The sequence below is a fragment of the Diabrotica undecimpunctata genome, chromosome 3 (genome assembly GCF_040954645.1).
Source record: "Diabrotica undecimpunctata isolate CICGRU chromosome 3, icDiaUnde3, whole genome shotgun sequence".
NCBI lineage: Eukaryota > Metazoa > Arthropoda > Insecta > Coleoptera > Chrysomelidae > Diabrotica > Diabrotica undecimpunctata.
In genome coordinates this window covers 32,931,900-32,957,653 of record NC_092805.1, presented here as the reverse complement: position 1 = coordinate 32,957,653, position 25,754 = coordinate 32,931,900, and the positions used below count along the sequence as shown (strand labels likewise).

Sequence of the window (25,754 nt, the reverse complement as noted above, 5' to 3'; positions counted from 1 at the left end):
TTCGTTTATTTTATTTTTGTGAATCCAAAAACCCCCCTTAACTTTATTTCCTAGTTTCCCAAACCGCTTCGTCATGATAAGCATTAGGGCCAATATAGTTGTAATAATGTTGGTTTATTAGTCCCTATATATATATTCGATGGGATTAAACTGGTATTGGTATGGTGGTACTAGTAAAACTTGACCGTAACTTTCAATAATCTGATCCACCACAAAGATTTTTGGTTTTATCATTTTATTTCGTTAAACGTAATAATTCAGATTTTTAATACATTCTACAATCGCTATGTGCTAATTTGCCAACCATTCTTTAATTTTATCTATGTTCCACAAATTTGTTGGACTTTTGTTTAATATTTCGGAATGGTAAGTCGTAAAAATTGTATCTAAAGTCTATTTATAGTTCTATATTTGGGCACATTTGATTCTTTTTCTTCGTGTGCCTCATCCTTTCAAGACAGTGGTGATCGTTACTGCCATTTTTTTCTCTGTAAGCACGGCACACAAAGAAGAAGAACTGTGATTTTAATCGTTTCTTGCAATTGAAGTATTTTGATATTGTTTTGTGTTTTCTAAATGAATTTATATTGTTTTGTGTTGAGTGTCACCAATTTCGTTGTTATGAAATTTTAATCTGTGTGTTTGTTTATTCTGAAACGATTTTTTGTAGTTGACAAAGTTCATGTCATCATGGAAATCAGCTAACTTCGTTTTAAACTTAAATATAAGTGAAGCATTTTCACACTCAGCATGAACTATGACTAACTGACCAACCTGACCAATACTGCTATCAGACCAAGCTTTTTGGTGTGTCTGATAGGAATGAACATACGTTTCGTTTATATAGATAATTAATTGACCGTCCGTACGCCGTACGGTATTTATCTCCTCCCTCATATCTCCTCGAAAACCTGACATGCGTTACAAACCCTCATTCAAGCTTGAAAGGCGAATGAAATTTGCTAATCTGTACTACGACCAATGCACAGGGCTTGCACGGAAGAAAACGTCGTGTTAATTCTACGGTCTACGTTCAAAATAATAATACGAACTCGTAGTATTTGTTTTCTTTCAAAGAAAGGTTCCAATCCAAAAATATGTAAATCACAGTATAGTATATCTGGACTCAACCGATTCTAGTGAGCTGTCAGCCCGCGTGCAAAGAAGACCTAATGCGCCGCCCCCTCTAGAGAATTTTTTATATTTTATTTATTCTTAATGATGACAAAACGCATCTACTGTCACCTCGGGGGAACAATTAAGGGTCTAACCACCTTCTGTTGTCTCCGGGTGCTCTGTAGGGAGCTTCGAATATACTGTCGAGAGCTCCTCTACTTAAGTCCATTTTCGGGTTATGGAGTTGGAAAATACTTATCTTCGGTGTCTTGCCTTGAAAAAGGCAAGATATTTCTTACATGACAATTTCTTCGTCGAAATAAAACACCAAGTTAAGTTGAAACAATTCTCAGCCGCAGAGCATGGAAAATAAATGCAGGAAGCAGAGCCCCGAGAGCACTAAGCTCTCGGAGAGCCCGTGAGGGACTAACCTGGCTGACCCGAAAATCGCCAATATTTATATGCGCTGTTCGAGCGGTAAATAGGGATTTCCAGGTCAAGAGGCAATGGGAAAATTCGAGGCGGGGCGATGCGCATCGAAATGAAAACACTGAAAACTTTGTTTTCAAAACTTCCACAAAATATATTTTAAATTCTTATTACTACAGCTGTTTCGGCTGATTGCCTTTCTCAAGTTGAGAGTAAAACGTAATTTAACCTTTAATTGTGGCTTATTCCCATTTAAATAGTAATTACTTTATCTTTTATATACTGGTCGCAGATAAAATGCCGATGCTGCATTTCTTTAACTTTGCCGAAATAATTTTTAAGTTCTAATTTACAAAGCATAATGCATAATAAGCATAAGCAGTATATGAATAAGCCAACGCTGGTATCGCTTTTAAGTAAAAAATAACCTTTTAACTATTGCGGTCTCTGCCACGAATTTTGCTATTAAATTGTGTCAATGTGTAAACGTGTTAATGTGTGTAAATTTTTTTTTAACCTATTCTCTATCCGTCCATTGTTGGATGTAGGTCTCCCCCAGTTCTCTCCATATTTCCCTATCTTGAGCTGTTCTCTGCCATGTGGGACCTCCTTGTTTCCTGATGTCATCTTTCCACCTCATCTGTGGTCTGCCTCTTGATCTCTTTGCATTGTATGGACGCCACTTTCCGATGGCATTGTTCCATCGTCCGTCTTGGAGACGTTCATTGTGTCCAGCCCATTTCCATTTCAGTTTTGCTGCTTGTTCTATCGCGTCTACTGTCTTTGTTCTGGTTCTGATCCACTGGTTACGTTTTCTATCTTTAAGTGATATACCCAACATTTGTCTCTCCATCGCTCTTTGTGCCTTCCTTATCCTATCCAAATTGGCCTGTGTAAATGTCCATGTCTGTGCTCCGTAGGTGAGCACCGGTATTATTTATACAGGAGTTATATACCTTGCTTCGTAAGTATAGAGGGATTGTTTGATTTTTTAGAACGTAAGAAAGTTTGCCGAACGCTGTCCATCCCATTCTTACTCGTTATGTGTGTAAATAGTAGACCAATAATGGGCTACACATTTTGCACTACACTTTTATTTCTTAAACTAGGCTATCGAAAAAATGGTACTTGGGCATTTTGATTTTTCAATAGCTTATGATTTTATGAACTTATGATAAAGTAGTTTTATTTTGAGAAATACGTGAAAAATTTGATTTTTTTATTGATTTATTGATAAAATTAGATGCGGCCTATGGCCGCTCTTTGGTTTGGCCGCCTGCGTGCACGAACTGCACTGTTGCTAGTATCGGCTCTGTACTGGACTATGGAGTGGAGGTTATGGAGTTTACCTTTGAATTTCATTTAATCTTTGTCCCAGTTGTCATATATGTCCCTGTTTCGATCTGAAAATTTCGTACTCTTATACTTTATAAGTCTCTAGATAATTCTTTGTATCAAGTAAAGACAGGATGTTCTCGAACAGATACTGTGATTGTGATGTTCGTTGCAGTATGTAATATAAATATTTCAAAAGAAATATATATTAGGGAAAGAAAGGTGCTCAGAAAAATCTTCGGAGGAATAAAGACGGCAGAGAATATTTGGAGAAGATGAACGAATAAAGAAATACTGAGGATGTATGGAAAACCACCAATTACGGCAAAAATACGAGCCCAAAGTGATTGGAAGCAGTAAAACAAGACTTGTCAGAAATAGGCGTGAGAAATTGGAGAGAGAAAGCAAGGGATCGAAAAAAAGGGTGGGAAGTAACCAAGTTTTTAGAAGCCAGGGGCCTATAAGGCCTGTAGCGCTGTTATTATTAATAAATTTATGCTTAGATTTTTATGCGAATATAAATATGAATCAGCTCGACACCTTCAAAATGTAGCTGTACAGAAAAATGTAATTATATTCTATATAGATCGACATTTCTCTGGACAGGTGCAAACTATTATTTATAAAAAACCGAAAAACTGTTTCCTTCATGGTGATTGTCTACATAAGACGTCTGATAAGATAGTACAAAGAAGATTCGCACTTAAGGTCTTATTAGGCATTATAATAATAAAAGACTTTGATACAAACTATTATACCCTTTAATAATTGTTAAAGTGATTAGTGCATAAGTGCATGACAAATAAAAGTTATAAACTAGTGATAATAACAAGGTTTTTGGTTCAAATTTTGTGATAACATTGATTACCGCACTTAAAGGACTATTTCGTAATACAAGGGGGTTTAGTAAAAGGAAGTTTATTTGAAATATTTCATATATTTCAATGCAATTGACAACAATTTCGTAACATGAAATCTTGTGATTTCCCCATAATTTAAAGTTCGATAGTTTTTGATAAGTCAGTTACTAGATTAAAAATTTCGATAATTTTTTTGTTTAGCAAATCATGGCTTTCATGATAAGCAGTTATTTATAAAACCACCGAGAAAAAAGTAATGTGTAATAAAAACCACTTGCTATAGTTGCTGCATTCTATTTTGTCGTCTTTTTAACTTCGGGTTAATTTTTTTTTCGATACGCAAAGATAAAAAACTGGGCTTAACGATTAGATCAAACAGAAGATAAATAAAAATGGGAAAGAATTAACTAGAAGCGAGTAGTAACAATCCAGTAGGGAAGTTAAATGACCCGGTTGATAAAGCTGGTTAACTAAAACTTAGTGAAGAGAAAGAGAGAGGGAAAAAGAGAAAGAGATAAAAGAAATAAAAGGAGGATGAGATGTACATATTCAGTAAAGAGAGGGAGAACAAAAAAAAACTCAATCCTGAAATAAAAAAAATACATTATATAAACATATAGTTGAGCGATACCAGCTGCAGGTGAAATGCAGACAAAACATCTTTGTTTATATGAATTTACCTTTTTTTTTTAATATTAAAAGTAAACGAAACACAGACAGAAAAATATGAGTGCTAGTTAATGGTGAGAACATACATTAATACTGTAGAAGTTATAATCACCTAAATGATTTATAAAAAATAAAGAATTGGGAGATAAATGCTTTAGGTCGATAAGTACTTAAGGCCCTCACATGCATTTGGAGGTTGAAAACAATAAATTATTATTTAGTAAGAAAATCGATAATAAATAAGATATAATTAGTATTGACTATGATATAGTACAAAGAATACCACGTTTACATCGGATAAATTAGTAAGTTTTCTAGGTCTTCTTCTTCTTCTAGTGCCGTCTCTACTAATGAAGGTTGGCTATAACCATTGCAAACTCATCAGAACAGTTATTCATAGCCCTTCTTAACGTGAAAAATAATCTTCTCTGTCTTATTAGGAAGCAACAATAAAATGGCTTCATTATGGACGCAATAGCAACATCTGATAGAAAAATCGGTAAGATAGTTTCGAAACAAATTCAGATTTCTGCTTTAATGTGGAGCCTTCTAAAAATTGCAAGGCATAGCCAGACGTTGATAAAGATGTTAATAGAGATAAATAGGATAGATAGATAGATAATAGGAATTATCGGTGACAACAGCGATGACGATGATGATGATAATATTGTGAACAATAACGACTAAATCACTTTAGTGAATGTCATTTATTTAAAATCGAAATTATGTCGCAGGTAAATTTGTAAATAAAAGGAGATAATTTGTTGAAGACGTTTTCCTGGACTTCCAAGTTTTACGAGAACGAACACTTAGTGCTAGTGCTAATATCTATTGGCAGATCTTGATTCGCGTGATACCTGTTAAATCATGAATATAATATGCTAAGGATAGAACATGTTGATGGAACTGAAGTCACATTATCGACTATGTGCGACGTGAATTTGACAGGTGATTAATGTGAACATATTTAACTTTAATGTTAAACATTTAACATTATGTGTTAAGTCAATAATTTAACGTGTTCTTTTTGGTAAATCAATAAATTCGTTAAAGTTTTAATATTTCGCATCCAGTCATCAGCGCTGTGCGATGCGCGACTACGTACCTGTAAAATATATGTTTCATATGTTTTTATGTTATAAAAACAGTATTTTTTTAATTCTACAACGTTACACGTCATTGTATCTTTGATTCAAATTAAATAACGAAAATAAATCATTAATGTACATATACACGTACCAAAAGAATTTTTTTCGTACACCACTGATATTTCGGAAACAATAGTTGGCCGTATGTTTGAGAAAATTTCCTTCTAAAGTACTCTGTATTGCATCGTTTGTTCTGAAGTTCTAGGTATTTCTATTTAGTACATGTAAATTGTGAAAATTGTTGAGAAGAAAGCATAAATGAAAACCATAAGAAAAAATAAATCTTATCATATGATAAATTCAATATAATTGAATCGTATTAATAATCCATCAGTAAGAGCAAGATTTCTAAACTGATTAACTGAATAGGTTTTCAATTGTGATACAAAAACAATTTTATGGATATTTAGATAGATACCTCTATAGAATTTTACAGATGGAAAAAAATAATGTGAGTTACAAAACATTTACGTTTGAAGTATCAAACTATAATTAGAATACTAATTCCGCATTAAAAGCCATGTGATTCCCGTTGAAAATACGTCATCAGGGGGCGTGTGACTAACATAGCTATATCATTTTAATCTATACACTGCTTACAAAAAAGAGAAAACACTTTTCCTTTGTTAGATATAATGTTTTTTATATTCAACAGTAAATTCAGACGGTACTTTGAAGGCAATATATTTCCAATAATTACAATGATAATAAATATGAGCTAATGTATTTTCTTTGATGAACTGTCAACAATTCTTCTGAGCGAAAAAGTATTTCCTTTATAACTTTCTGAATAATCACCCGATCTCGATCAAATTCCCACAACCCATAGGAAATAGCCCAAAAAATTGACTTGTATGAAATAAAACACGTATTATATATAAAACATATATCCCGAAGGGAGATAAAAGATAAAATAATGAATGTTGTTTTGGGACACGTGGTATGATAGTAACTTAACCCTTTAACGCTCACACTACTTTCTAATATAATAGTGTAATGATAAGTGGCTACATACTTAGCCACCCACGTTAAGGTCAAAAGCGACTTTGATAATTGTCCGAAAATGAACTGTATTAGCAATGATAATCTGCTTAAACGTTTGGAGTCTATTTTTACATTTTTAGCCACATTTACTCCACGTGCTTGCAGCGTGATTTGTAAAAAAAGTGTCCTATTACTTAGCCACTTATTTGTTTATGAGCAATTGAGATACGTGACTTTAGTCGATTTATATCGTTATATCGTTATATCATTGAAGAAAGAACAGTTGTTTTAAAGACAAATATCAAGTTTCATTGTTTTGTTTGTTATCCAGAGTCATTTACAAACATCAAATAAAGTAAATATTAACAAAATATTAAAAGTAGACACTTTGCTTTCTCAGTTAAAAGAAATGAAAATATATTTTTTACTTCCTAAGTTTTATGCGCATGATTATTTTTTTTTGTAACCTGTATTTACTGTAGTGTTAAGTGTAAGCAGAGTGGTTATCCTATTTGAGTTTTACATAAAAAATGTAAATTTTTTGTTTCCGCTTTCAAATGGCAAGCCAGTATACAGAATAGATTCATTATAAGAAAGAGAAGAATTAGTTCAAACTTTTTCTTTTATCAAACAATAAACAAACCTTAGAATTGTTTCTTTTACATATGAACGTCCATTTGGTCCGAAGATACCGGTAGATGTGTCATCTCCAATAGCAATATTCTTGACAATTTTTGGAAGTTTTTTAGAAAAATTAGTAGAAGAATCTAACATATACGCATATCAGAATATATAAAAGAATATATATAAATATTAGCGTTGAAGAACTCAAAGCGTTCTTGGGAATACTGATTATTATGGGGTTCCATCAATTACCATCAGTAAGACTATATTGGTCTTCTAATGAAAATTTCTGTCTCCAAAATTGCAAAAATTATGCTTTTTAAAAGATTCCTTCAGATACTAAGATATTTACATCTGAATGATAACACAAAGATGCCGGCTAAAGGCAAAGAAGGTTTTGATAAGTGACAAAAGAACTTTTTTATCCAAGTTGTAACTTGTCATTTAGAGGAACAACCATAGAAAACATAAAATATAACCTGGAAAGCTCTAAACAAGATTCGACAAATTTCTTATATAAAATTAGAATAGCTCAGAAAATAAAAAATATAGAAACAAAGGACTTAGACCCTGAAAGTCTGTATGAGGTAATTAAAAAATATATTCATGAAGCGGCAAATGAAGCACTGGGAAAAGTTGAAAATCGGAAGAAAGGAAAACCTGAATGGTTGTCAACGGAACTAGAAGAGAAAGTTCTCAAGAAAAAACAAGCATATCACATATGGCTTCAATCCAAAGATCCTCAAGACAGAGAAATATACGCTAAATGGAATAGATAAGTTAAAAAAGACGTGGATAAGGCGAAAAATATAAACTGGGAGGCTAAGTGTGATGAACTGGACAGATTTATGGGTGGAACAAAAGTGGCGCAAGCTTGGAAAACATTAAAACAGTTTAGGAAAAATGAGAAAAATGAAGACAACATTTCTCTCATAAAGTTAAATGAATGGGAAGAATATTATACGAAACTGCTGAAAGAGGATAGAGTAGAGTACAGATGGGAAAAGATAAGGGAATTAATAGACAACAGAGACGAAAGACAGGAAATCCCTATAATAACATTATCTGAATTGACGGAAACCTTAAAAGAGGTTAAAAACGGAAAAGCCGCAGGGCCTGGAGACATTCCCATAGAGCTGGTTAAATATGGGCCGACTGCACTTTTAGAATTAATAGTAGACCTTTTCAATAAATGTATGTGTGGAGACCAGGAAATTCCTAGAGATTGGAATAAATCTTATATAAGCTCCATATATAAGAGAGGGAATAAAAGAGACTGTTCCAATTATAGAGGTATTAGTGTGACGAGCTCTGTGGGCCGGTTGTACGGCAGAATATTAAAGAAGAGGGTTGAAAGACAGATACAAGATATTGAAGAACAAAGCGGCTTTCGTACCGGGAGATCCTGCCTTGATAATATATTTATCCTACGACAAATAATTGAAAAGCGTGTCGAAAGAAGTAGAGAGACCCATTTGGTATTTATAGACCTTGAGAAAGCATATGATAGTGTCCCGTTAAAGAAAATGTTTGAGGTCCTCAAAAGGTCCGGATTGGATTCGACGTATATCCGAGCGATATATAAATTGTACGAAAATGCAGTTAGTTGTGTAAAAATTGGAACCAGAACCTCAAATGAATTTAAAGTCACTAAAGGCCTAAAGCAAGGATGCTGTTTGTCACCGACACTCTTTAAAATATACGTCCAAGAAGCATTGAGGAATTGGAGAAATAAATGTAGATTTATGGGCATCGAAGTGGGACAAGAAACTCTGTATACATTGTTGTTTGCAGATGATCAGGTGGTGGTTGCAACCGATGAGGAAGATATAAATTATATAAATCGGGGGCTTTCTGTAAACATAAGCAAAAGAGAATATTTAAAAATTGGAGGAAATACCACAGATCTGAGGCTTGAAAACGCAGTCATAAAAGGCTGCAACCAGTATAAATATCTAGGAAGCATCATATCAGCAGATGGCAGAGTTAAGATAGATGTACAAAACCGAATAACCCAAGGGAAAAATGCATCCGAATATTGAATTCATTACTGTGGTCTAATAAAATAAAATAAAGATGCATACCAAACTTCGCGTATACAGAGCAATTGTAGAACCAATTACCACATATGGTGCCGAATGTTGGACGATGACAAAGAATGAACGAGATAAAGTAGACGTTGTGGAAATGGATTATCTTAGAAGGTCATGTCGAGTATCGAGAATGGAAAGAATCGGGAATGAGGAAATACGAAACCGTACAGGAATTAGAGATACTCTTTCAGATAGAATACAAGGAAGGCAATTACAATGGTATGGTCACGTGATGAGAATGGAGGAAGAGCGGTGGCCAAAGAAAGCCTTAATGTATGTTCCGCCAGAAAGAAGGAAAAGGGGAAGACCACCAAATTCCTGGAGAAGAGAAATTACAAAAACAATGCAATCTAGAGGCTTAGAAGAGGGAGATTGGAGAAATAGGAAAAGATGGAGGCTGAAATGCGGGAAGCGGCAATCGCCGTAGGACCCCCGTTATATGATGATGATGATGTAACTTGTCAACTGACGAAAGCATGATTGGTTTCAAAGGTAGATCAGCCATGAAACAATATGTACCTTTAAAACCAATTAAAAGGGGATTCAAAGTGTGGGCCATAGCTTGTGCTCCTACTGGATTTCTTTTAGGATTTAATATATATCAGGGAAAAGGAAGTATTGTTAATGAAGAATTTGAACTTGGTGAAAATGTTGTGCTGACACTAAGTTCAATGTTTCAGGCATGTAAGTACTGCTTGTTTTACAGATTTTTTACTTCAATACCTTTATTGAGTCAACTGCTGAATTATGATTTATTTGCTTGTGGAACTATGATGTCAAACAGAAAGTATTTTCCTAAACATGTATTGTGTTCGGATAAAAATTTGAAATATGGTGAAGATGATGACGCCATATCTGACCAGATATCACTCACAAAATGGCGAGATCGAGGAAAAAAATGTGTAGTATTGGCATCTAATATGCATAAACCCACAACTAAAGCAACGATACAGAGAACTAATAAAACTGGCACTAAAGAGCAGATTCCATGTCCACAAAGTATTGCCCATTACAATCTGAACATGGGTGGAGTAGATCTATTTGATCAGCTAATGGCTTGTTATTCTATTTCATGGAAATCTACGAGATAGTGGTTGAAAATATTTTTTTATTTGGTGGATAGTGCAATAATTAATTCTTTTATTTTATACAAGACGAAAATATCACTAACTGGAAAACCCATGTCTCATTTAATGTTTAGGAGCATGTTAGCTGACCAATTAATAGGAGACTTTACGAATAGAAAGAGGCCTGGAAGAAAAACTGAAGGTGCAAACAAAGAAAAGTAACTGTGACTGTTCCTGTAACAAAGAAAAAACTGGAAGACCTATAATATACATCAAGCTATTTCTAATGTTGGCGAATATTTACCTGAAAAGGGTAGCAGTAAAAAAAGTGTAAAAAGATCCAGTATAAAGTGTACAGCATGCAAAGTCGCTCTTCGTACACAATGTTTTGAGACTTCATAAAAATAATTTTTTTTTATTTAAAAGTGTTGGTAATACCTAATAGTATTTCTTTTATTTTGAATTTTACTTTAATTAGAATATCCTTTTTATTAAAATTGTAGCGTGCTAATTTAGTTTAAAATTAATGTTTTTTTTTTAATAAAAACAACATACCTAACTTATTTGTGTGTATATTTATTTGTGTCCACATTTTTAGCCACTATTCACGAGCGTTGGTCGTGGTCAAGAACGTTAGGTGGCTAAATTATTAGCCACCCTATTTTGTTGTATTATCAAAAAATAAAGACATATTTTCAGTACAAAATAGCCTTATTTGTGTACCCAGCTCCATTCCGCATTGAAATAACGTTATTATTATAAGAAAAAAGTATGTGCATTCAGAACATTTGGTGCTACAAATTTGTAGCCACTAAGCGTTAAACGGTTAAGGGGTTACATAGATCTTGTATTTTCAATAAATCGATTTATTGATTTTTATTATATATTAAAGCTTAGTACTTAAAGAGTATTCACACCAAATTTGAAGTAAATTCGACCAATATTACCGGAGTTATAGAAATTTGAATACCGCGCGGTCGGTATGTACTAGTAATGGCATGTGATTTCACTATCGGTGATTCAGTCACGGTGATATATAAATCGCTGATAGCTACCGTTTCTTGCTAACGTCGATAACCGTGATCAATGACCAGATCTTCAATTCTCACAAAACATGTTTATATAATAAATATGATATTCTCGGTGAACGTGAATTGGGGAATGGTGACTAACATCTGGGGATTTACCAATGGTGAATTTTAGGGAACTGTAATACGAGATATTGGATGTTATTATCTTTGTTATTATAATTGTCCTTTTAAAATAATAAATTTGAAATAATGACATTAAAAATATTGAATATTTTTTGTCTTTCTTAGATCATTCTTAAAAGTTTATAAAAAAAATTGTATTGAAATTAGTTATATTTGTGTTTTATTTAAAGAGGAAGCATTGTCAAGAAAGTTTTATAGTGCTTTAAATGGATTACTTTATTGTTAGTATTGTAAATTTATTTTATTATAATTCGAAACATCTAGTTATGTAACTAACGTTATGTTAGTTACACATATTCATATTTACATAAAACAACGGTGATCACGATCACGAATCGTTTAAAATCACCGTTATTTAAAAATCACGGTCCTTGATCACGACGTGATTTAAAAATCACCATTACTAGCATGTACGCTCTCAGTTTAAAAACTTCAACCACGTTATTCTCGAAACTTTCTTTTTCCATGCGGTAGGCAAGATTTCTCGAGAACGAATCGATCGATTTTGCTGAAACTTCGCACATTTCACCTTTATAGTATTGTTTCGTGATTGAACGAACGGTTTTTAATCGGTCGACTCATTCTTGTTTTATATAAAAAAAAAAGTTTTAAAAACGATGAGAATCGGAAAATGCTAGAAAATATGAGACAAAAATTCATTCAAACTTATGTTAAAACTTTAAACTGCATTCTTTTCTCAATTCCTTCATTCAATCACGAAACAATATTATAAAGATGAACTTTGCAAAGTGTCAGCAAAATCGGTCGACTCATTCTCGAGAAATTTTGCCTACCACATGGAAAAAGAAAGTTTCGAGAATAACGTGGTTGAAGTTTTTAAACTGAGAACTAACGTATGACGCTAAAACTTTACAAAACAGTCCTAACATATGGTTCATAGACCTGGACTCTAACAAAAAGTAATGAAGACATGTTAGGATGTTGAAAGAGTGTATTTCGAAAAGCCTAATTTTGATGAAAGTGTAACGCGGTGGTATGATGAATTAGAAAGCGAGTTTAGTGATTATGAGGACTACAACGACAAAGATTATTCTCCAGAGAGTGACCATTACTCTGATTGTGAGATGGAAGATCAGGGGGACAATGCTGAAACACAAGAAAGTCGGGCTATAGGGGAAGAAAAAGAGGGGCCAGAAACAACAAATGGAAAGTTTTATTTTGCTAAAAATCGATACAACTCGTCTGCTGTTCCGTCCAATCCAGATTTGAATATTAGAACAAGGAAACACAATCTGGTAAAACTTTTTCCGAGGATGAAAGGACCTGTTGTGGTGATTTCTCTGATCACTTAAAAATATGGAGCCTTCTTTTTACAGAGGATATGAAAAACGAAATAATTCTAGGTACAAATGAAAAGATATAGCTATTTCAAGATAAATTTAGCAATTCTGATAAAACAGAACTGTGAGAGCTAACAAAGGAAGAATTTAGAGCGTTTCTCGCTATCTTGTATTACTCTGCAGTTTTCAAGTCAAATGATGAATACTTACAAGAAATATTTGCAACAGATGGAACGGGACGAGACATATTCAGATCCATTATGTCTTTGAAAAGACATGTCAGGCATGTATAAGGTTTGTTGACTGAATAGTTAGTGTAAATATTTATTGTTTTTGTCTTAGATTTGATAATGCAGATGATCGAGAAGAACGTAAAACTAATGATCGAACTGCAGCAGTGTCTTGGTTATTTGAGCGTTTTGTAAAAAATTGCCAAGACTGTTATTCTATGGGAGAATTGAGTTCTGTCGACGAAATGGCTATATTTACTATGGTAAGGATAGTGATGGTAGTGAAACAAACACACGCGGTGTTGAGACTGTGCCATCCAATTGTCACAGCAGATTCATTCTCATTAATTCACACCAAAATGTCACAGCAGATAATTGGTTTTCATCCATAGAAGTCATGGATGCATTAAAAAAACGAGAGCTGACCTATGTTGGCACGCTCAAGCGAAACAAAAAGGAAGCAGTTCCTTTCAAATCGGAGCAGAGCTGAAGGATCTTCCATTTATGGTTTTACAAATGACTACACTATAATTTCCTACGTTCAAAAAAAGAGAAGGCAGTTGTGTTAATATCATCAATGCACCATACCGAACCATATTCTACTAACAGGCGAACTAGGCGATGGCCAATGACTATTTTTTTTACAATATTTAATATTGCAGGTGTCAATGCACACATTTTACATGGATGTTATAAAAACAGCCAACCTATAGAGAGAAAAGCCTTTTACAAAATTCTTGCAAGACAACTTGCAGAACCATATCTCAACATAAAACTATACACTTTTCACAGACAATTTTCGGTTACTTAGGGAGCGTCACATGATTATCAGTAGAATACTAAAGAAAGCTTTACCTGAAGCAGAGAGGGGAGAATTAAATAATCGAACCAGAAACAAAAGAGATGTGGTATCTGTGATCGGAGAATGACAAAAAAAAACTAAAATGTCGTACAGCAAATGTTCCCGACCCATATGCGACGACTACAGGGCATATGTTTGCAAGAATTGCATTTAAAAAAAATGTTACTTGTAAATAGTCCACAGTTTTGTTGATAATAATATATTTTAATTAGAGAGTTTGTATATTTTAGTTCCTTGTTCTTTATATGAAACGAAAAATTCAAGAAAGAAATAGTGATTTTTTTTTATATTTCTTTTGTACTGAAAATAAGTTATGTTACATTTTTTTAGCATTTGTCATTATTAATGAAAAATACAAAGAAAATGGGATTACATGGTTTTATTAAAGCTTAAATGAGTACAAATTATAACGAAATAATGAATTATGTCTTTATTAATTTCACAAAAAACCTAAAAAAAAATGGGGTCCGGTAGACCCCAGGACGCAGTTAACGGCAGAATAAACCACGAAGCCAGTTGAGGGTTAAGGAATATTGCCTGTAAACCGGCAGAAGTATTTCGATTTTTCAAAAAAAAAACAAAAGAAATGTCAACTTTTATTTTTAAAATTTTCCTGTCATTCAGAAGCACTTTTATGAGTCAGGTTTTTGACAGCAACTAAAAAGATTTTCTTGGAATATAAGCTTTGGATCAAAAATGAATTTTTAAGACAAGAAACTGTCGTGATACAATATTTCAGTGTTGTGTTGAATTAATTAAACTGATAAAAATATTTCAACAAACTAAGTCGACAAAAAATTTACCATTCATAAATAAATGTACTGATATGAAAATGACCTTGAGAAGTTCAAGACTGATCACCTGGCTAGTCTAATAAGGGAAAGAGTTACATGACACAGCAAAAAGCTGAACGGTTTAATAATAAATGCATGTTTATAATTACTCAGAATCAAAATCTTAGAAAAGAAACTTATCTATAATAAAAATATGGGGGATAATAATAGTTTCAAAAAAAGTGATATTTTTTTTCAATTTAAAAAGTTTTTGTTTTACACAATTAAAACGATTTAATTTATGCTTGAACTGGTATTTCAGACAAATTGTAAGAACAAGAAACATTGTAAGAAGCTTTGGGCTAGGAAAAAAAGCGGGAAGGGTAATCGACTAGTCTAGTACTGCCATGAGAAAGAATTGGTCACAACAAATACATACTACAACTTACTCCCAGATGTGGAGATGCTACATACTACAACTTACTCCAGAGAATGATCAGAGGACAAAGAAAAAAGATGAACGAACTAATAAAAACGAAACAGATTCAGAAGAAAACATGAGCAGACTACTTTCGATCCCTACTTTCTAAAGGTGACGATAATGAACCACCAACACCAGAGGTACCGAAGGAATAAGTATTGAGGAGGAATAGGTAAAGGAAGCATTAAGGAAATTAAAAATTAAGGACAGAATACCGAAAGAACTCCTAAAGTATGGAGGACAAGATCTGACCAAACAACTATTAAAACTAATCCAAAAAATAAAAGAACAAATCACAATTCCTCAAGAATGGGGATCAAGCATCTTAATACCTCTCGTCAAAAAGGGAGGCAAATCGGACCCGGAAAATGCTATACTATCGTGTAGAACATTCTCGTAGACGAGAATGTGCTACATAATCGAAAGTAGACGTGTCTGTCCTATAGGTCGTAAAGGTGATGGCCACCGTTACATCTACATCAACTACCTGGATAAGGGCAAAACGGTCACAGGACTCTACTATGCCGAATTATTGAGCCGATTTCACGCCGAATTGCAGAAAAAACGGCGCCATTTTGTAAAGAAAAACACTCTTCCACCTTACACCTCCGCGTCGCCACGATCAAATTGGTCGAATTGGGCTACGAACTGCTGCCCAATCCACCTTATTCTCCAGATTTAATCCCGTGCGACTTCTTTTTGTTTTCAAACTCAAAAAACCACTAGCCGGGCAGAGGTCTACCGTGCAGGCTTCGAGAAAACGTGTTTTTCAGCCGGGTTAAAGAAGTTGGAGCATCGCTGGGTCAAGGTTATCGAGCTAAAAGGGGACCATGTTGAGAAATAAACCTCAAATTAAATTTTCGTTTTTCTTTTGTAACCTAAATGGATTTGAATGATAAATATTAACCCAAAATCGTGTAATTTCCACCTGTAATCATATAAATGTAAACCATTTTTTTTTTCTTTACTGTAATTTCTCCCACAATGATTAGAAAACTAAGATTCGATAAATAAATAACTTCGGAAAAAATTTTGTAATATATTATTGATCAAATCAAATGCATTTTATAGTATTGTTTTAAGTATTATATTTTTACTCCATTGTAGTCAATATATATCCATAAAGTAATGTATATAATTAATACTTACAAGTTTCCTTCATCATTAATAACAAGAGCCTTTCTTAACTCCATAAAAAGGTTTTTTGCTGTATTAACTGAATGGTCTGAATAACTAGCTAAATTTGTGCCTGTTGCCGCATTAGTAAGCATTGTATATTCTTTATTATTGTCCATACTTTTTCCTGGAGAGTCTAAAGTCTCTAAGGAATGCAGGAGACTGTCAGAAAAGGGTGATGGAATATCGTCAAAATCACTGAAATCTATCCTTGAAATCCAAGAGGATAAGTTTTCTTCCTTCTTAATTATATCTCCTGTTATATCTGTGTTTACCTCTGTGCTTATTGTTTGTGGTTTAGGTGGTTTAATATCAACTTGAGTACCTTGATCCCTAAACATTTTTGCTGTAACATAAAACAATGATTAAAATATTGTTTTAACTGGTGTATGATATACGCAGATATTTAAAAATGAAAGATATGTGTATTTACAGAAAATTTAATTTAACTCTTGCACAGACTGACAAAGGCTGCACAATTGAAACATTGACACATCACAATTGGAGTATTTCGAATTAGATAGAAGAATTTTAAATAGTCTGATCATCTTGTCTCACAATAAGAAAAACCATGAAAAGATCAATTTAAACAAAAAACCCGTAAACTAATTTTCGAACCGTTTTAAACAAAAAACTTAATTTCCCTTAACAATAATGGACCACTATCAGTAGAGAAAGCCAAAATGCAGTTACTCCAATGACATTTATGGAATAAATCTTTTAAATAGTCAAATTCATAAAGTATTTATTCTTGGTTCTAGTAATCTACAAAAATATTTGTCTTTGGAATAATATTAATTTTTTGTAAATACTGTGCAAAATGTTTTCAGTTTTATTTCATAAATGAAGTTTTGGAATATCTAATACCAGAATCATGGGAATAGATGGAATTAATATCAGGCATTGATTGTGTAGAAGATCTTTTGCAAACAGAAAAATTGGGTTACTATAATTTGCAGGTAATAGTGAACTGTACTAGGAACATTAAATAATATTGTTATAAAAAGCTCTCTTTAAGAAACAAGCAAGATTTCAGACGAGAGACAAACAATACAAGAGTTGGAAGAAGAGTTTAATTGACGACAATTCTATTTAGAACATTTCAAAAAAGAAATAGTAGGAACAGAAAAATAACCAATACAAATAATCAAATTAGTTAATGTTTTTTGAAGCTACTAGATAATCCTAAAAAACGAAGACTAAATAATATATAAATGCTGGCAAACTTTTGTGACAAGTCCAATATATAGCTTATTATAATACTTATATACTTAATAAAAAAAATTTATTATTAAAAGTTGCATGCATGTCTGTTTTTTAAATGACATGCACTGTATATTATTTACATTTTAATTCTTGTGTTTCCCATTATGATATTATAAAGTTTTAATAGCTTATACAAGACACTTTCAAGTTGTTAGGCTTCAAGTTAAAATATTAATAAAATTGACCGCCATATAATGAAATGAATGAAAAAAGCCTCTATTTTGTAAGATTTCTTTGTGCCGTTTCTGGTACATCTCAATTGTATAAAGGATTACTTTTATTTGTTGAAAGGATTTTTTACTCTCTATAATTAAATTTTGCATTTTTCACAACTGTTAGCAGACTAGTAATAGGACCTGATTTCACTAATTGTGATTCAGTCACCAGGACTTTGTCACTAGCAGTGACCAGATATCTCAGATATCAAATCACCATCACTTCCTTACAATAGATTACGTCATTGGATTACAACAATGGATTACTTCATTGTTAGTATTGCAAATTTATTATTATAAGTCAAACCAGCTAATTGCCTTGGTTGAACATATCCATTATCAGCAAAACGTTTTTATGGTACTACCTAACACAGAGGGATTGTGTGACGGTGATGTTTAGTTTAGGATACTTATGACTACCTGTTACTGTATGTAAAAGAATGGTGATTATGGTCATTGTAAAATCACTGTTATTTAAAAGCAACTGTCACTATAGCAAACACTAAGTTTTAAATGAATGAATACACTCCCATTATTCCTGATTAATCTTTTTTCTTTAATTCAAGAAATCTGCAACAATAAGTTGATTTCAGCTATTAATGAAGTGTAATAGGAATATTTGTGTTGTGTGATTCCGATAATGACTCCTTCAAAATATTCAGCTAAGTAAACTGACTATAATACCAAGATATTGATTCATAACTCTCGCAAACTTTCTTTTGTCAAATAATGTGTGCTCTGGAAATCTTTTAAGATAAACTCTTGTTGCTCAAGCATTATTTAAACTATAAACTTATTGACACATGCAACAGTACTATAACTACAACTATTAACTGCCAAGTATGGCTTTCAAATATCAAATAATTCACAATTTAATAAGTAATAGAGAATGCTATATAAAATTGAATTGAGTTTTTTAAACTTTTGAATTCCCATAAAAAATAGTACTCCATTAAACAAATTTTGGAGCAAGTATTATATGAGTCTTTAAGTATACCAACTAAAACTAATCTATAATTTGATCATGTCATTAAATTATATGCCAATAGACAATGATTTTTAGTGCTGCATTTTTAAGTGAGTAGAAATAGTAGAATAGTTAAAATTTTCACTTTAAAGTCATTAACACTTTGAAACCATCATAAATTCAGAAGAATATGTAGGTTATTCCATTTTAAAAAACAAATTTGGTATGCCAACATGTAATGTCCAATAATTTTAAAATATGTATCTTAAAGATGCCTACAAATTTTATTAACATATTTCATATATTTTATAATAATATACATATAATAATAATATATATAAGTAGATTTTTAAATCAAAACTATTTTTTATAATTGATAAAAAAATATGTGAGGGTCCAGAATGTATTTTACCTAAGTATATTATTATGTATTTTCACTACTCACCAGTCAAAAATATACATGTAAGGTTAAGTAGACTATTGAAAAGTAACTACATTACATGTAACAAGCACAGACTCATACAAACTAAACTAGTAATATGTAATATGTTTATCACAAATACTAACCTGGGGTTTTCACAGACTGGGATTCACCATTTTTTGTCAAGTCCAATGCTACACTCTCTACACTGTCCTGATTGATTGGTATACACACCACTTTATTTCTTACAGTTATTGGTTTTGCAAACATTTTAATTTTATCAGCACAAATAATGTTGTTATCAGTTGTGTTAGCCTTAGAGCTCCCTGTGATACTGGCTACATTTATTTTTATAAGCTTGTTTTCATTTATTGGAGGTTTATTGCTTATCTGTGACATAACATCCTTATCAAGTTTTATAGACAAATTTGTAATTTTAGGAGATTGTTTACAATCCTCTTCCACTGGTTTCAATAGTGGTTTACTAACTGTTATCATCTTTGGAACTGAATTGTTTGATGTACTTTTTTTTAACAAACTATTTGAAACTTTAGAATCTGTTAATATATTTTTCTTTACACTTGTAGCCTCTATTGTTATATTTTTGAAAACAGGATTACTTGATTTATTAGAAATAGATATGGTTTTTACTAAGTCCTTTGAAAGTTTAGAATCTGTTATATCTTTCTCTATATTTGAAGAGTGTGGTGGACTGATTTTTATCAACTTTGGAATTGAATTGTTGGATGTGGTAGAAACAGATTTCCTTTTTAACAACACATTTGGAAGTTTGGGATCTGTTGTTAATAAATTTTTGGCTACATTTCGAGTCTCTAGTGCACTGATTTTTATCATCTTTGGAATTGAACTGTTTGATGTAGTAGAAACAGAATTATTTTTTAACAAGACATTAGGACGTTTAGAATCTGCTAATAAATGTTTCCCTGTACTTGGACTCTCTGGTGCATTGATTGTTATTATCTTTGGAATTGAATTATTTGATGCGCTAGGAATAGAGGTGGTATTTATCAAGTTGTTTGGAAGTTTAGTTTCTATTGATACATGTATCCCTAGATTTGAATTATTTTGTGTACTAGGAACAGGTGACCTCTTTAAAAGTCCTTCTGGCAGATCAGCTAATATCATCAGCTTCTTTCCATTTAACATTATAAACTTTTCACTGTTATTGCTAGTTTCAACTTTGAAAATAGCTTTTTTTGCAGGAGTATTAGTTACTACACGTTTATTAATCACTTCATTAATAAAAGTTTCAGAGCTTAGAACAGGTAGAAAATCCTTAAAACCAAGAAGACAGCTATTGTTATTTACAGTTGCAGATTTAGGTTTCAAAACAATTTCAGAATTTTTTTTATATACAAGTGTATGTTTAACTAGTTCCATTGCCTTGGAACAGAAGCTATTCTTAGGTTATCCTTGTTGATCAACTTAAAAAATATTAAATACTCACAGTTTGGTTTACCTAAACACAGGTTTTACACTTAGTTGTAAACATAAATCGGATCATTATTACTCTTGTTTTTATTTGTAAGGAGTAAAAATGATACATTAGGGTAATCCCCTTACATTTTGTAATGTTAAACAAACTACGTATGTCTTCTGTCAACCAACCACTAATTTAATACATAACACATAACACTGTTTCACTTCATTACTTCATTAATAAAAATAGTAAGTCATCGATTACTATCGGCATAGATTCTAATAATAATCTATAAACATAAATTACACAAGGTTACTTGAAAACACACGCGTTCTGTAAAGGCCAAAGAAAATGCAACATTTAGGATGGATTGAACCCCTATCACAATCGAAACATTGGGATCAATCGCTAAAGTATCGATTTTAATAGAATATTTAAGTATTAGGTTTAATTAAAACTTAACTTTTATTAAGATACTTAAAATCGTATTAACATTCAAATCATTTTTTAAAGAAGGGTAATATATTAATCTTGATATTTTATGTGGCTTTCCTATTTATTTATAGTTCATTATCAGTCGATCGTCAAATCACCGATTTTATTTGACTTTTTGACAGTTACTCGTTCAACACAAATGTATTTCTGAAATCTGAAAACTAACTGCGTATTATAGGCGAGCGGTTTCCCTAAAAAGACGCTTTGAAATGGAATATACCCACTAATTTTTTTTGCATTTTTACCGCACCAAACCTTTTTTATTCGATTCTATATATTTTTTCAAGTTCAAATGTATTTTTTTCTTAATTTTTTCAAACGGGCCGGAAATTGTTATTAACAAATAAGACAAACGAAGATTTGTAAGCGCTGCGCACCTGTATCACCGCAACCGTACACGCTGATTATTGTAAACAGGGTTAGATTGCTCGAGATGCATATTTGAAATATTTGGTTCCGTTTTCAGCAAGATATAAACTATTTTTTATCCTTGTAAAAATATTCTTACTTGCAGTTGTAGATTTAAAGATTAAAAAGCTTTTTATACAATTGCAATTTTTTAGCTCTTTTTTAGAAAAAAAAAATCCCAAAAATCACTAACAGGAATTTTTTTCAACAAACAATAACTCGAAAAGGAAGCATTTTTCGAAAAATTACCAGGATAGAAAATGTATTTATTTATATGAGATACGCTTAAAAAAATTTTACTCGAAGCGATTCGGGAAATTGTTTTTTGTTATAAGTTATTGGTTAACAATTTCCGTCCCACTTGGAAAAATTAAAAAAAAAATTCATTTGAACTTGAAAAAATATATAGAATCGAACAAAAAGGTTTGGTGCACGTTTGGTGCGGTAGAAATACAAAAAAAATTAGTCGGTTTATATTCTGCTTATATGGGTAAACAGCTCGCATATATAATTTTATGGTCATTATGTATTATATGAGTCAATGATTATATTTACTTTCATTTATAACTATATTTCATATAAGAATAAATAAATTTAAAATACTGCTAATCTATAGCCATTGTTTAAATAGCTATAGCTTTAAACTGGCAGCACGTCTTATAGTACAAAGTATAATTGGTTGTCTAACAGGCGAGTCTTAAAAATAATAATTATTGTGGTTCTAATAAATGAAATAGAAGAGGCCTTGACCTAAATCAAACGGCTATGAAAAGAAAAACCCCTTTATTAAAATATAGATACTTAAAATTTCGATTTGTGATATATTTATGTAGGTACAATAAAAGTTGTTAATGAAACTTTTTTAAATGTTCATCGTTGAACAGTTATAGCAAAGTTATAGTATTCATAAATAATATGACTGTGGAAATTTCCACAGTGAGTTGATAAAGTGATATGAGTAGAAATGAAACTTGAATTAAAACAAATACTGAAACAGTAAAGACAGATGAAGAAGAAAGAAAGTGTATTCAGGGCAAAAATATTACAAAAAATGTGCTGGTACAAGAACGAAAGTCCTAATACAATTTGGAGAAATATTGCCGGTATTATTAGAGATAATACCGGCCATATATTACCGGCTATTGAAATACTTATTTATGGGGGAGAGTCTATTAAAGTGTCCTGTAATATTAATATTACAGGGTAACACGGATTTCGCTAAAACAGTTATTAAAAATTGCGTTATGCATTATGCTAACTTATACCGAGTGTTTTATGAGATATTCAATTTTATTTAGAAACAATGCAGATTTAATACTCTAATAAAATTGCAAACATTTCGTTTAGTACAAGTTTTTTTAATATCGTCTATTTAAGTAAAACTTTAATATTTTATGTTCATGTTGTACTCAATATCCGAATTTGACCATTGACCGAAATTTATACCCACAACGTATTTTTTACATGCTCAAAACGCGTGTGGATATAATGCGAAGACCCACAATGCTATAAACTACGAAGACCGTCGGACACACAAATATAATAATGGTAACTCATAAAAAACTAATTTATGAAGTTAAAGAAGCACAAGAATTGCGAACATTCGGCAAAGGACTATTATCTACACATTATCAAAGACTCAATCGATATGAATTATTATTAAACATTGGAGAAAATGAACATCTGATAGCCAAAAGACACACTAACGAAGAGGAAATCAAATTTTTTGTTCATCGTGAGCAATTATTTGATATTTTGCATACCGCCCACATAATTATAGGACATAAAAAAAGGTTGGTACATATTTCCATTTTGTTTTTTTTTAACTATACGTTAGGCACAGTTAATCAAGATGTCCGGGATATGTTGATTACCTGGGTAAATGATAATAATAATACAAAATGGTCCTAAGGGTTGAGATTTATACGGTCCAAGAAAAACAGATCTTACCATAGAGGAATTGGTAGGAGCCCTTATAAGGCCATGTTTGGCAGCAGACAAACAAATGGTTTAGAAGATGCAGACCTCCCGAAAGATGTCCTTGATAAAATACAAAATGAAGAAGACTTGGAAGAATTAATAAATAGCATGTAAAACGAACATGATGATTATTATTTAAAAAATGGAAAAGAAAGCAGAAATTTAGAAATCCTGAACAATAATAACCTGATTAAAAATAATGAAGATCACCCAATATACAAGAAGGCAAAGTTGACGACAATTTCAATGATAAGTTAATCCAAAGAAGTAAGAGAATATTGAATGAGAGAGAAGAATGACATAAAATGATGAGAGATCAGGCACCAAAGATGATATGTGAGTCAGATAAAAGATTTGCTCCTTAAAAAAGAAAGGTACAAATATTTTGATTCAAGTGCCGGATGTTGATAGAGGTCATTGATTGAAGTTGAAAAATGTATTAGCCATTGTTTCTGACATTAATAATGATGGCTTGTACAAACTTAGTACTGAGAATGGACCACTGGATAGATTATTTTCAAGAAATGAACTCTTGTTCTTAAGTTTTGTTAACTATTTAACAATTAGGTATTAAGATATTTAATTTAAAATGTTTGTATATTAATTTTGCTGGGTGTATGTGTGTGTGTGTCTGTATATACAGATATTTCTATATGTGTGTATATAAAATTCCTACTTGTAATTACATTTTATTCTGTAAAATGTGTTTGTTGTGAAATAAATAAATAAAATAAATCAATAATAATTTTGATTACCTACTATTGTATATAGCGTGCCATGGAAATTCCAGTTGACTGTTCTTAATTCACGTAAATTATACACAGATAAACATACTTACATTTGTTGGAGCTGAGAATTGTTAATCAAAATTATAATACAAATATTGGCTTGGCTAACTACTAACTGCACAACTTGTTTCAATCTCACAAGGTTGTCCATGATAATTTGTAACGTGTCAAAAATTCGATTTGGTGATTCCCTAGTAAAGAAATATTATATTCGGTAAATCCCTAATGCAGCTTCTCCATATTAAAAAAAAGCTTATGCAAGAATAAAAACAGGCAAATAGAAGATAAAACTCAAGTATTTCTATTAATATTTGCGATAAAGTTAGTATGAATTGTATTTAATTTTTTTACGAGGAAATTGTGACATGTTATATCTAAAACTAAACCAAACTGGAATTTCTATAATTAATATAATTACTTATATGTTTAAAAACTTTAAAATATCTTTTTAATGTAAATCTGGGCTATAAAAATAATTGGGAAAGGGGAATTATGTTTCCGTTATTAATACTAAAAAATAATAAAATAAATTAGAATAAAGATATTTAAACGAACTAACCGTGTCCGTTCCAGCTTGCGTGGAGCAGGAGTTCTGAATTAAGTAGAAGCTCTTCTTACTTCGCGGAAAACGGATGGTAAAATATCTAGGATAGGTGTAAACCAAATAAGTACCCGTGGACCAACTGATGATACGGTATAGGGCAGCGGTGACGTCATTAGTGACACAAGACTGAAGGAAAATAATACCAACAGGTTTGATATCAGACATTTATAGGCGGTAATCAAATATCGATTCAACCGGCTATAAAACTGCGGTGTAAAAAGCAATTTGGTCCCCGTCTGCGGCAAACGTTAGATGGTCAGGGGGTTTAGAATCTCCGCGAAAGGAGCTAGATCTACCGGAAAGTGGAAAAATCTAAAAATAAACCAATGATTCAGATCGGCACCTGGAATATTATAAGCATGTTCGAGGAAGGCAAAATCCAAAGTCCACCGAAGAATTGATATTTATCCAACATATTCAACAATATCCAACAGCTCAACCCATTATCGCCCAGCGTCCTCGTTTGAGGACAGTTTATTTAGGTAGGGATAAAACAATTTCTACGTGAATATTTGGTGATTGCTTAGCGCAGTGGTTTAGTAGAAGCACTACACTATGGATTGTCTCAAAGTAACTAGTCTGTACAGGGTGAATGCACAACATCGATGTCATACTTCTTTGCAAACTTGTATTAAAATAAACGTCACTTCTTACTACATAGCCTAATACATCAATCGATATGAATTATTATTAAACATTGGAGAAAATGAACATCTGATAGCCAAAAGACAAAATAACGAAGAGGACATTAAATTTTTTGTTCAGCGTGAGCAATTATTTGATATTATTTTGCATACAGCCCACATA

General features: G+C 32.1%; 1 protein-coding gene across 1 annotated transcript in view; it reads right to left on the bottom strand.

Moving 5' to 3' along the window:
- The window catches only part of LOC140436654 (uncharacterized), a 65,787-nt gene extending 44,741 nt beyond the window's left edge, over nucleotides 1-21,046 (bottom strand). Inside the window, exons 1-2 of the mRNA XM_072525655.1 lie at nucleotides 19,378-21,046; nucleotides 16,336-16,708 (exon numbers count right to left, since the gene is read on the bottom strand). Coding sequence (XP_072381756.1) covers nucleotides 16,336-16,708; nucleotides 19,378-20,632 — 1,628 coding nt within the window. The 5' untranslated portion in view covers nucleotides 20,633-21,046. The remainder of the gene's footprint in view (nucleotides 1-16,335; nucleotides 16,709-19,377) is intronic.
- Between the last annotated feature and the right edge of the window lie 4,708 nt (nucleotides 21,047-25,754).